This window comes from Anolis sagrei, chromosome X, assembly GCF_037176765.1.
Source record: "Anolis sagrei isolate rAnoSag1 chromosome X, rAnoSag1.mat, whole genome shotgun sequence".
Classification (NCBI taxonomy): domain Eukaryota; kingdom Metazoa; phylum Chordata; class Lepidosauria; order Squamata; family Dactyloidae; genus Anolis; species Anolis sagrei.
Window position 1 is genome coordinate 97,986,384 of NC_090034.1, and position 14,189 is coordinate 98,000,572.

Sequence of the window (14,189 nt, forward strand, 5' to 3'; positions counted from 1 at the left end):
CAGAAGCAAAAATGCTGACTGCTCTGCCTGTGAGACACAAGTCAAATTTGCTCAAATTTGCTTAAACAGTTCTTTTGGATACCCAGGAGATATAGATTCACAGCTCATTGTTTCTGCAGATAAAAGACTTAGTTTTTGGATTGTAGGAATAATGATCCAAGGCCACTATGTAATGCTAAACTACAATGAAATTCTTTAAATACAGATGTATACTATGTCAGAGCTTCTATTTGACCTCAATGCAGATATGCTGGAATGTGTTGTGTTAGAAATACAGCAGTATTTACATGGGGAAGCAACTATCGAGTAAAACCTTTGGATATTTCAGACCAGCTCAATACCACTTGGCTTCTTGTTACACCATACCAATGCTGCTAACATCCTCCTCTCATGGCACACAACCCAACACTTCTTATGTTAGACTGCAACATTGCAAGTTTCTCAGATAGGAATTGGATACAAGGGTCGAGATCCTATCCAGTGCCAGTGGACCATCCTTCTTTCAACAGTGTATGTAATGTTTAAAGTACATAGAGTTAAGATTGTTCTTATTTACAGAAATGAACAATCCAGAGTGACTACATTGAGATATTTTTTAAAATAATATTTCAAAAACTATTAAAGAAAATTACATTGATAAAAAGCAAACGAAGCAACATAATACAATCAGTAATTGTGTTGAAATTTCACCAAAAAAATGAATAAGAGATACAGCATTTAAAATAACAAATATATATAAATTGAAATATCTAAAAATCAAGATCAATGACCCATTCATATTATCACATTTTTAGAAACTACATAAAATATCTTTAATTTGGTACATAGTTATTAAAAATAGTTGATAGTTTAGGAGGAATTAAAGTATAAACTTTTAAAGCAAGCACAAATTATCATCGTTGTTATCGATATGAAAACATCAAAAATTAAACTTAAGTTTTTCTTATGGAGTTTAACCTGTGGAGTCTAATTCTGGCCCCAGTTTCAGTGGATTACATTGTCATCACATAAAAAAAATTGATTAAATGTCCACAACGTCAAAACTTGGTCACTTCCACTATGTTGGCCATTGCTGTTATTGCAATGTAAATTAGTGGAAAGGTAGGTAATGATAATGTGAATAAACTGCTTGGAGTTCTGGAGGGACACTTAAAAGGTATTTTTGTTTAACCTGAAATTTTTTAGGGATGGTTTGAACCCTTAAACTTCTCCCCCTCCTTCCCTTGGCTTGGCTACAGACTTGTCTGGAACAGTATATCTTGCTTCTCATTTTGGAATTCCTCATCGCATCAGTACTATTGGTTGGAGACCTGAATGCTCAAATGGGCCTAAGTGACACTACGCCGTTATCCAAATGTAAGACAAAACTGGGCTTTTTAGAGAGCTATGTTGTATGTTCACAAAGCAAATCAAGGCATAGTAAAGACGTTGATGTAAACTTTGTGAGAGTCTGTTTAAGGCTCCTTGCTAATAGACTGAGTTCCATAATAATAAATGGATTAACTGAAGGTGACTAGTCAGGGAATTTTACATACATGGCCGGGGCTACGACAAGTACTACTGATTACACTATGTAACATGATTTTTGTTCTTCGGTTATAAATGTAATTTCAATATTAGTTCTCCCATAATCACATGGAACAGGTTTATTAAACTGCAAAAACTTTATCAATGACGGTCAAAACCCAACTCATAAAGAAACTTCACCACCTTCACCCTAAATGAGTAACATGTAAACTGGATCAGAGGACTTTAAAAAGGAATTTATACAAAACTGACAATGTGGCACAATATTTATTTATCTATTTATTTGTTTATGTGCTTACTGCCATACCTACTTATTGTATATGTTATCCTTTCCTGCAGCAAGACCTAAAGTGGCTTCCAAGTACAGAATCCAAAGACAATATTCTCTGACAAAAGTAAGGCATCCTTAGTACTTCATAATCAATTAACTATACATATTCAAAAGACCTCAATCTCTTAGGATTTTTCAGGAGATAGAAATTGCTGGAATGAGTCAAAAGTATCCCTGTTACCCAGCTGGGATTTCACTAGTTCCCCAGTACAACAAGACCTAATCCGGGATTGAAATATGGAAACCATAGGTGGTTGTTGATGTTGCTGCCATTAATTTTAAATCACCTCTGTGTGGCAGAGTCAGTGAGAAGAATAATTGCCCTTCCATCTCCCTATGGAGTTTGAGAATTCAGATTATACAGCAGCCCCAAGCTGAAGAAGAAAAGGATCTTTGAGTCAGCGTGGGATGAAGGAGAGATGATAAAAGGGTGGGATATTAAGAAAGCCATTCTCCAGCGGGGTTGGGTCAAGGTCTTCTGGGGGCACAAGGGGCTTCAACTGGAAACTCTGCAGGATGGTGGTGAAGAAGAGGAAAAGCTCCATGCGAGCCAGTGATTCACCCAGACATATCCGTTTCCCTGAAAGAAAAAGAATAATTTGTCGGGAGGTGATGAGAGACACATCCAGCTTTTCTGATCAGATGACTCCTGAGATGTAGCCTATTCCATGTCCCCTTACCTTGTTCATAGTGTCTTTGGCTTTTTATGGACTTTCCTTTTCCAACCAATAATCTCATTGGGTCATATCTACCATATACACTCAAGTACAAGTCAATCTCTTGTATAAGTCAATGTCAAGTTTGGAGGCCCAAATTATGGAATTTTACATGACCCCTGCATTAGACAAGAATCTTTCTGTATAGCGAGGGAACGCACTAATGTTTCCTAGGAGTCCAACCATCCCTGGTCACCATGACCTTTTCCCTACCCAGGTATCAAGAAGTCCCGAATTCAGAATGTGCTTCAGCCAGAAGTCCAGGACATTATTCATTTCATGTAGGAAAACAAGGATTCCATATTATACCCCAAAAAAGCACATTTCATGAAGATCCTGGAATGGAACTCTCATAATACACGGGCCTATTGCAAACAGTGCGGATTGCTCAAGTAGAGATGATGATGAGGATGAGGATGAAGATGATGATTATATTGTTTAGCCTCCCCCTTGTGACTCGAGGCGGAATTACAGCATAAAGATATAAACAATGTAAAATTTCTTTTTTTCTTTTTTTCTTTTTTGAAATATTTTTTATTTTATTTAAAGTATTAAGGGCAGGGGAAAATGGTTTGGTGTTCCAAGTAAAGTGGGAGAACAATTTTGTTAAGAAAAAGTAGGGGGGGGGAGAGAGAGCGAGGGGGGAAAGAATATATATCTATAGATAGATAGATAGATAGATAGATAGATAGATAGATAGATAGATAGATATAGATATAGATATAGATAGATGAAAAATAAAAAGAATTAGTGACTTCCATCCTTTGTGCTTTTAAATTTGTTCAGGCAGTGATCTTCTATATTGTAGATAGCAAAAAAGTATATATAAAAAAGAAAACTTAAGCATTGACCCCCCCCCTCCCCTTTTGTCCATTCTTGTGATATTTCTCTTAATGGTTCTTTCTTTTTCTCATTTTTTTGTATTCCTCCACTTGTGACCAGTTTGTTTGTTTAATCAGGTTACCTGAATTTTTCTTTAATAAAAAGGTTAGTTTGTCCATGTCTTTTATCTCTCTTATTTTATTTATCTACTGGTCTAAGTCTGGTATTTCCCTCTGTTTCCAGAGTTACGCATAGATAATCTTGGCGGCTGTTGTCATATACATAAAGAGGATGTCTTCGTTTAATTTTAAATCTGTATCAATTACTCCTAATAAGTAGTATTCTGTTTTTGGGGGGATTTAAAAAAAATCTATTGACACTCTTCATGTATTAATTCCCAGTATTTCTGAGCTTCCCTACAAGTCCACCACAAATGATAGAAATGCCTCTCGCGGTCATTACACTTCCAGCAGTTCTTAGATTTTTATTTTTTTTTTACATTAGACTTAGTTTTTTCGGTGTAATTTATCACTGGTGGAACATTTTCAACCAATTTTCCTTTAGATCTGCTGCATATGTATAATTTAGTTTTTTGTTCCACATTATTTCCAAGTCTGCTAGCAGTATTGATCTTTTTAAATTCTCCGCCCATTTCAATCATACAATTTTAATTACCTCTCCTTCTATAGACCACTCTAATAATTTGTCATAAATTTTGTTATACACTTTTTTCCATTTTTAAAATTTTGTCCCAAAATTCTTCCTTACTGTTAAATCCTAATTTCTTATCCTGATTGTGATATTAATTTGTAAATAATGCAACCATGTGATGCTTGTAAATTTTCGTTTTAACTCTATTAAAAAATTTTGGACGACGGTTCATTTACATACACAAAACATTATTAAAACAAAGTTTGAGCTCAAACCTGAATATTATTTATTGAACATAACAGATTTAGGTCTGAAGAAAAATGAAGAAAAAAAATTGTTTTATTTATCGTCGGCAGCCAAAATATTGATAGCCCAGAAATGGAAAAGTAAAGAGATTCCAACTAATGAAGATTGGATAAAGAAAATAACAGATTTCAGAATTTGTGACAGATTATCAAGTCAAATAGAAGAACTCAGTAAGACCAAACAAATAAGCTGGAAGGACATGGAAGAATATTTGAAAAGCAAATTCAAACTGGACACTTAAAAGTCGATGGGTAAGAAGAGCAAGGACAGCAAGGAACAGGAAAAAGGAACAATACAACGAGATAATCACTCCTCTGCGGACTGAACGGAAGTGATGCACACATTTGTCTGACCCCCATCCCATTCTCCACCCATTCCTACCTCCCCTTTATCCCTTCTATTCTACTTCTGGGCCCCTCCCTACCTCTCTTACCCCGCCTACCCTTTATTTTATCCCCCACGGTCTGTCTAAACTTCACAACTTTCTATCACAATAATTGTTCTCCCTCTTTCACTGTAAAAGAAAATGGTATAAAAATTAAAAAAAAATTGTTTTAACTCTTCATGGGTTTTCAATGTCGTTAAGTCTTTTGTCAAGAGATCCTTGTAGGTTGGCCATTTTGACCATCCCAAAAGTCTTCTTTGATTTGCTTCAATTGGGGAAAGCCATAGCGGCGTTTTTGAGTAAAAAATTCCTCTTATATATCTCCCATATTCTTAGTAATGAAGATAGTCCAAAATGATTGTCAAAATTCTTCTCTTCTTTCTCTCTTTCATACCAAATGTGCCAGCCTACTCGTAGGTTATGGCCTTCCTGCTTTAAATTCCTGTTTACCAATTTTTACTCCCTTTTCTCTTTTCATCCTCCTTAACAATGTAAAATTTCTATAGATACACACATTAAAATGTATTTTAATAAAATATATATATTAAAATGTATTTCTATGAAATACATCTTTAAATACATAGAACAGAAATCAAGCACTGCCCAAGGAGGCAGATGAAATGGGCAACTAATGCTTTAAAATCTTGGAATGCAACCCACAGAGTATATGAGAAGGACCATAACCCTTACACATATATTAAACAAACCAACTATCAAGCAAGAATATAATATTCTACCTGCGGAGAATGGCACAAAGGCATCATTCTTCTTGAAGCATCCATTCTCATCCAAGAAGTTCTCTGGGTTGAAAACATTGGGGCTTTTAAACATTGTGGGGTCATGCAAAACAGTGCTGAGCAGGGGACAAACCTCCATTCCCTGAGAAAGGGAGGGAAAAGATTTATGAACTCAGAATGGCAAAAATGCAGTCCCAGAAGAGAGCATCATGTTTCTATCCACTCATGGTGCATGAGAGCCATTTAATTGTCCTATTTAAATGCTATAAACAGTCGGGTTTATCTGTGTTCGGTCAAAGGTTTAGACAATAAAAAAAAACAAAATAGATAAGTAAGCAACCTAACTGTCCTACAAAAAAAGGATGAGGGTTAGAACTACAATGATTCAAAAATAGCAGCAGAAACTTAAACTGTGTTCACGGCAACCTCTGCATTCTCAAGAGTCTCATTCAAGTAGCCCATGAGAAAATGACAGAACATTTCAGACTACCTTGATTCGATTGCCTCTTCACTTATTCATTGGATTCAAGGTTAACAGCATTGTAACAAGTCCTGGGCTAACATCACAAACATTCATGATCCCATAATGGGTGCATCAATGCAGTTTGACACCACCATAACTGCCATGGAACAGAATTCCCACCTTTGGAAGTAGATAATAGTGTTCTAGACTGGTATATACTGTAGGGTGTGCACAATACCATTTTCGGGGGATTCTGACATCCCAGAAGCCACCACCCCCCCTCCCAGAAATAGGATGGGTCAGAGGGAGAAGATTAGTGTGGCAATAATGGGGCACGTGGTGGCTGAATCCTGCTGCCACATGAGAAGAGCAGCTGTGGATGCACAGGTTTCTCCCCATTAGTCTTGCCAGAACCAATCAGAAAAAGAAAGCAGAATGGATGTCCCACTGAGAGCAGGGATTCTTGCCTTCTCTCTCTCTAACTTCATGGCTCAGCAAAACACATTAACCATGAACTCTGTAACATACTCAATGGCCAGTCATGTCCCTTTTTGCAAGATGTACTGGACAGTTGGATTTCCTGTTTCTGAGTTCCAGTAACCCAATTGTTCTTCCTGGTAACAGTTGGGTTTCAGATGATCAGGTTCAAAATCAAGTACTCATCCTGTGCTAAGACACAGTCATCTACACATTTGTTTGCTTTTAAAATCCCCCAGTTTCACTACTATCTTCCCAATCAGCTTACTTCAATTACTGCAAACTTTAATCATCTTTGGACATCTTGGCCACACTCTGATGTTGCTTGGGCTGCATGTATCCCATTTTCCTCCCATAAAACATTGGAAGGTGTGATGTTGACTACTGCTTTCAGTTTCAAGTTAACTGGTCTCCCTTTATCTTTCCTGGTTACTCCATGACTGTACCTTAGGGATGAAGTATCCTCTGAATTCAGTGTCACAAGTAACCATGTGGGCCACACTCATAGGTCCGAGATCACTCACTCTCTGTACTTCATGGATGACAGCATCCGTATATGGCATCTGTCTCCGGTCTTCATTGTTTGGGATGCGATTATGGCCAATCACTCGATCTATTTCCTCATACACTTTTGCTGTTAAATATATACATAGAATTAACTCCTTGGGTTTCTGACTCTCAAAGGCAAATGAGATTTTACTACTAACATGACTAAAGAGAGGTATGAAATCTCTGCGCATTCATGTAGGAACATCAACATCATATCCTAACCAACAGCCTGCATGGCCTGATTGTGGTTTTGTAACTTCCTTCACTTTAAATATATAGTCCTTTCTCAGTCTCCTGACTGGGTAACTTTAACCTTGTAGTTTCTTCGCCTTAACAATAAGTTAACTGTGAATTTATTACTCAAATAACACTTTTCTCCTCAGTCCCACTGACTGACACTTAAGCACAGTTTCTCCTTTTATCTAGTTCAGCTCTGCCACTGAAGTCACAATATAATAATATTGGGAATTTCTTTTCCTTAGCTCACACGCTTATTTTCTAATTCAGGACTGATTCATTTAGCACTCCAAATATCAAGGCTGAAGATCCAGTTCTAACACACCTAGAACCAACCTTCCTTTTGCTCGCCTGGCTAAAGACTTAAATTCCTTGGTCCAGCTCTAACATTGCCAGAACTAACCTTTCATTTAGCAAACCTGTCTAAAGACTGGCTAACATTTTAAAATGTGCACTCTTGTTGGCAGTTAGCTCAACCCCTAACTCTGCTGAAATTGATTCATTTCTATTGCAGGCTTTGTTACTATGGCAACGCATCAATCAAGTAACTATAGCTAAGGCTGGTCTGCACTTACCATATACTAACATTAATAAACATATTCAAAATTTATATTATAATTAGATATTTCATTACAAAAGCCATACAACAAGGAGAAAATGAAATATATCTCCTTTCCTTCCTTCCCTCTCTTTTAACTCCAACGGTTCTTGCAAAAAAAGAGTTTGCAAAATAGGCAACTCCGGCCTGGGAGGACAAATGAAGGAGTGAATGAGGTTTTGGAAAAGAAAGCACACTGTTAAGGGATGGGGGGAGAGAAATACATCATATACTGCAAGCAATGGCTGCGGTAATTCTCTCACACTTGCAGTTTCTCAAGTCGCTCATGACATGACAAAAAAAAGTAAATGATACTGCTGCCCAGCTTGACCCCATTATAAGACGAGGGAGGATTTTTCAGACCAAAAAGCTCAGCTGGTTTTCAAGTATATACCATACTATAAAGCTATAATTTACTAAATACATTGTTGTAGAACACATGAAGACAGAAGGCTGACTATATTCAAATGTATGTGAAAAAGTGGAGGTAGGATGAAATTTAACCATGAATTTGACCAGAAGTTGAACATCAAATTATCCTGGAGAACCTAGACATTCCTAAAAAAGCATTCTATGTAGGAATCTCTGTGTCTTCCAGTACAATTCAATTTCTGGCAGAGTTTAATCATGGAGTTGCCCTGGAGAAACTAAAGATTCATAGAAACAACCAATAATCAAGTCCATGAAGGTCAATATAGAAAGAGTGTTTTTCTACGGAGGTAGGAAAAAACCCAAAGACATTTTGATCCAATTTACAAGGGAGGCAATGAAGGAGAGGATGTATAATCAGCTTTGGAAAATAAAAAACCTTACCTTGGCAGGTAAAAAGGTCTGGCCTCTCCTGGATCTATCATCAGAGACATTGGATAAAAGAGCACAAATGAAGGAAATTACAAGAGTCCTGGAGGAGAAGAACCAGCGCTATACTTGGGCTTTTCCAGCTACCCTGATTGTCTACAAAGATGGTAGATTATTTAAAGCTACAGATTTGGCTAGTGGAAAGACCATGCTTAGACTTCTGAGATGTTGTACAGAAGAGCAGATAAGAGCAATCTGTGCATATTGCAAAATAAAAGAAAATATCAATATGGTTAAGAGAGAAGATACCGCCTATGAAAAAGATAATAAGAGAAAAAGGGGAAGGAAAGAAGGCACAGGCTAGCAAAATATATACAATGCTAATAGAGGCTGATGGATGTACAATACGGGATTTGAAAAGTATGTGGGAAATGGAGTTACAAATCTCTGAACAAGAAATGAGAAATGGGGTAGAGACAATAGGGATGGAAAGGAATACCAAAGTACGAGAAACGAGGAGGAAAATATTGCACAAATGGTATCGTACACCCTGCCAATTAGCATACTACTATAAAAAGGGGAGTAGTCAGTGCTGGCATGGATGCCATCAGAAAGGGCGGTTTATGCACATGATGTGGGAATGTGAATATGTACAATATTTTTGGCAGAGTACACAAAATGAGTCAAATCAAATACTAGGAAATGAGTGGGTCATAACAAAGGAAATAGCGGTATTAGGGAAAAGAGAGGAAACGGGAAATAAAAGGGAAATAAAAGAAGCAATTATAGAATGTGCACAAGCAGTAATAGTATTAGGGTGGAAAAATAAATCAAAATGGACAGTAAATAAATGGTACCAATATATGGTGGAGCAAATGGAATTTGAAATTATGAATGTAAAATTAAATGGCTTTAAAAATATATATAATGAATATGTGAAAGAAAATAATCCTCGTGTTAGTGGTGGGAATTGTAAATGTTTTGTGTGTGCACCATATGTATTTTTTGTATTGTAAAAATAAAAATTCGTTTTAAAAAGTCCATGAAGATTAAACCTGCCCATGAGGGACAAATTGTGTCATACAACAATACCTTGTACTTCAGGATATTTTATCAAAAACAGGAAGCCATATCTTAGGGTTGAACTGACTGTCTCTGTTCCAGCAAAGAAAAGTGTAAAGATGGTCTGTTCCAAATTCTTATCATTAAATTCACTAAGTGGATTGCCTTTTTCCTGGAAGTAGGAAAGATGAAGAAATCACATTATGATTCCAAGGTGAACCACTGGCTGACCTCTCCCCTTCAGAAACCAACAAGGTACCTTTTCCATCTGGATGAGGAAGCAATCAATAAAGTCACGTGGGAAGTTAGAGTCAAGGGTCTCTTGGTTCTTCTTCACTCTCTTGCCAATGAAGCGTGAAAAATATGACATAATGTCACAGACCCTGGTGTGGGGCCCTGGGAAGTACTTCAGAAAAGTTGGAAACATGTCATAGAGCTGCATGAGGAGAGAAACAATGTTTAGTGGGGTTCCAAATTCCACCCTAGTAACAGTCACATTTCTTTAGTTTGCTTTGGAAGGATTTCTGGAGCTAGAAACAAAGGAGGTATTCAATATCAAAAGAGCACCTGATTTCAGGGCTGGATATGACCTTATAGTAGATGAGAAGTAAAGTACATCAGGATAATATTGAAGACCAATAATTCTCTAAGCAGCTAAACATTTTAACGAAGTGAGTAACCTGGGACCACGTTGAGCTCACTTCCCAGAAGAAATTGTGTATCATCCTCATAAGGGTCTGGAATTCCTCATCCTCATAGTCAAAGCGCTCCCCAAACACAATGCAGCAAATGATATTGGAGACTGCACAGCCAAGAAAGTAGGTGGGCTCTATAGGTTTTCCTGCAACAAAACAGCAAAACAAAAACAAATAGCAGAGATCCAGTCTACAGACGGCACTTTTGGTTCCGAGATGCACACCACATGCATTACATGTCAGATATAGGGAGCAGTATTCCTTCTTTTAGGATTAAGCTACAGTAGAGTCTTGTTTATCCAACATAAACAGGCTGGCAGAATGTTGGATAAGCGAAAATGTTGGACAATAAGGAGGGATTAAGGAAAAGACTATTAAACGTCAAATTACATTATGATTTTACAAATTAAACACCAGAACATCATGTTTTACAACAAATCAACAGAAAAAGCAGTTCAATACACAGTAAAGTTATGTAGTAATTACTGTATTTATGAATTTAGCACCAAAACAGACAAGGGTTCTTTCTTTCTCCCACCCTGGACATTATTCCGGGTGGAAGGCAGATTTCATTGGGTAATACAAAACATTGGATGAGTGAAGGTTGAATAAGTGAGACTCAATGTAGTTTCACTCAACAGAATGAATTCAACCTGCCTGGCAACTCGCTTACCCTTCATCTTACGAAATTCCTCCAACAGAATTTGCGCCTCTTCTTGGATACGCTTCTCAATAGACTTTTTCCCCATCCCAAAACTCTTCAAGACGGTGATGGAGAATCTGCGCAGTTGCTTCCAGCGTTCTCCATTGGAAAAGCACACACCTGAGGGGAAAAAGGAAAGAAATCATAGGACAAGCAGAAGAAAGAGTTTTAACCATTCTTGCAAAGTCGACAGGAGTGCCTCACCATATTCTCCAACAACCATCTCAAAAGTAGGCTTGGTAAACCTTCCACAGAACTCTTCTGCCTTGTCTATTAGAGCCTCCTTCACAGCTTGATGTCCACACAAGACCAGAACTGGACGTGATCCCAAATAAACTGTGAAAACAGGGCCATATTTTTTGTGCAGCTGTAGGAGAAATAAACGTTTCACTTCTGGCACTATCATTGTGATTAGGCAGACATTTTGGAATGGTGTCATTTGAAGTGGATGAATTTGTGGTCAAGGAGCACATTTCATTTCACATTGTATTGCAATAGATTTTACAAGTACTTCCAAAAGGAAAGTACTATGCACTCAAGATCATATATCTCCCTCTGTAATGGAAAATCTCTGGAAAGGCAGGGGAAATTGTCAAAACTACAGACTACAGAACAAATTGCAATCCTTTCTGTTTTTGCCAAGTGCAGCTAAATGAGGGAGGAAGGCTACTGCTATACAAATACCTCATTCAGAAATATTTATTCAAGGAAGACATTAAAGAAGAATGAACATAATTGTATTTGAGCAACAGGAGTTTGTATAGAACAAAACAAGCTTTCAGGTTTTGTTAAACTCCTCATGGAAGTGTTTGAGAAAGCAGCACTTTCTCTACCCAATGGAGAATGTATCCATTCTGAATGTATTTTACATCTTCACCACAGTCTAACTTCAATGCTCCATCACACGTAATGCTGGGACTAAGGGTGTACATCTACATTATAGACTAAGGGTGTATCTACATTATAAAAATCGTGGAGTAATGGTGTATCTACATTATAGAAATCACGCAGCTTGACATGCAGGAATATCTACAAGCGTAGTTGTGGAAAATCGTAAAGATAAAGATAATCATAAAATCTATAGCCAATGCAAGAGAAAGAATGGCAATGGAAGGAAACTAATGAGACTACTCAATGCCGCAGTGAATCTTTATAATTTTTCTATTACATCCAAAATGCCCAAGTTAAATTTCAAGGTGCAATCACAAACCATGATAAGAGATTTCTTTCTAATATATATATATATAGAAAGAAAAAGGCAAATAATTTAATAGTCTAACAGTTTTCATGACTTTACTTCTTTCTACAAACTGTCCTTTCTGACCATTAAACAAATTACAAGGTCTTTTTTGCCATAAAATGTAAGAGTTCAAAAAAATGTCCCTACCTTGAGAAGAGATTTTAAGGTTTCTCCTGACCTGATCTGCAGGAAATTCCCAATCAGGGGCAGGGGAGTGGGTCCCGGAGGAAGCCTTCCCTTGTGCAATCGTTTCCTCTTAGAAGATATGAGCAAATGGCAAGAAACACAGATAACAAGGAGGAGGGTGACCACACCAGCCCATTCCATGGTGCAGATAGTCCGCTGTCCTTCTCTTTCGGCAGAGTGTAGAACTAGTCTCTTCTGGCTGGGGCTCCATGGCCTTTTATAGGGACTGGTTGGACACTGCCTTCTGGGTTACATAACTGCACAGAGCAAAAATGTTGCATCTTAGTCCATGACACTGGGAAACAATACTGTTTATTAGATTCATGGGCTCCTGTGATGTCTTCCAACTCTATGATTCTATTATAGTTTCTTCCTTGAAGACTCTGTTCTGTGGATATGTTCCTACAGGTATTCTAAGAGGTCTTAGATGTCTTAACTTTTGTATCAGCTGTAAAGCAATTTAGGAGTTACTTACTGTATATAGTGCCACGCATAGCCACAGGGTCTGCGTCCATGGGTTCAATCAACCACCACTTTAAAATATTCAAAAAGTAAACCTTTATTTTGGTAATATATAGACATTTCTTGTTATTCCCTTCTGCCATTTCACAGATCCTCGGGCTCTTTTTGGCATTTGATTAAATTCTTCACCATTTTGTATAACAGGGACCAGTTCTCTTCATCATTGTACATAACAAGATTTGAGCATCCCAGGAATTTGGTTTTTAAGAGGTGCAGGGGTGGCTGCAGCGAAACCATGACAGACACAGAAGGCCCAATGTCTATACCTAATAATGGAAAATCCAAGGTGAAAATAATATGAAGGGCCTAAAAGTAAATTCACAAATTGAAAGCATCTGTCCAATTATTTATTTATTATTATTATTATTATTATTATTATTATTATTATTGTAATAGTAGTAGTAGTAGTAGTAGTAGTAGATTTTTTCTTGTTATGTTTCTTTCTACCCCATTTTATCTCTCCTGAAAGAGTCTTATCTCTCATGAAAGAGATTTGGAATTAAAAGTATGACCACACAATTTAAAATTTACAAATATGCAAACATTAAACATAACAGTATTAAAATTCACAGTTAAAATTCATAAAAATGTATTTATTTATTTATTTACAGTATTTATATTCCGCCCTTCTCAGCCCGAAGGGAACTCATGGCGGATCACAATACACATATACATAGCAAACATTCAATGCCGTTTTTGACATACAAGACATACAGACAGACAGAGGCCATTCATCAAATCTTCCACCAGATCCGGAGGTTGCTCGATTCGGCCACGGGGGAGCTGTTGCTTTGTCAACTATGATGCCGAGCCTAAAAACTAAAAACTACAGCACTCCCTGACTTGGTCTTTAAAACCTTCTTTAAAAGTCTGTCTGAATAAAAAGGCTTTAGCCTGCTGCCAGAAGGACAGCAGGGAGGGGGCTATTTTGGCGTCCCTGGAAAGAAGGGAGTTCTAGAGTTGAGGTGCATTTGCCACCAAGAAGGAAGGCCTGCTCTCCTGCTCTCATCAACTGAGCTTGAGATGGACGTGGGACTGAGAGATGGGCGTCTCCGGAAAATCTCATGGCAGGTTCGTACAAGGAGATGTGGTCAGTCACATAGCCTGGACCTGAGAGAAGGAATGCAAATCAAGGAGGCAGTCCAATGCCTCAGTGAATCTTGAAGATCTCTTTAGATTTCACA

At 37.5% G+C, this 14,189-nt stretch overlaps 1 protein-coding gene across 1 annotated transcript; it reads right to left on the reverse strand.

Moving 5' to 3' along the window:
* Nucleotides 1-833: 833 nt before the first annotated feature.
* On the reverse strand, nucleotides 834-12,660 carry LOC137094926 (cytochrome P450 2G1-like). The gene is made up of 9 exons (XM_067460921.1): nucleotides 12,445-12,660; nucleotides 11,262-11,424; nucleotides 11,028-11,177; nucleotides 10,340-10,500; nucleotides 9,919-10,095; nucleotides 9,690-9,831; nucleotides 6,862-7,049; nucleotides 5,476-5,617; nucleotides 834-2,438 (listed from the first exon to the last, which is right to left on the reverse strand). Exons 1-9 carry the CDS (start codon nucleotides 12,622-12,624, stop codon nucleotides 2,257-2,259), a joined length of 1,485 nt encoding a protein of 494 aa, XP_067317022.1. The 5' UTR covers nucleotides 12,625-12,660; the 3' UTR covers nucleotides 834-2,256.
* Nucleotides 12,661-14,189: the final 1,529 nt, after the last annotated feature.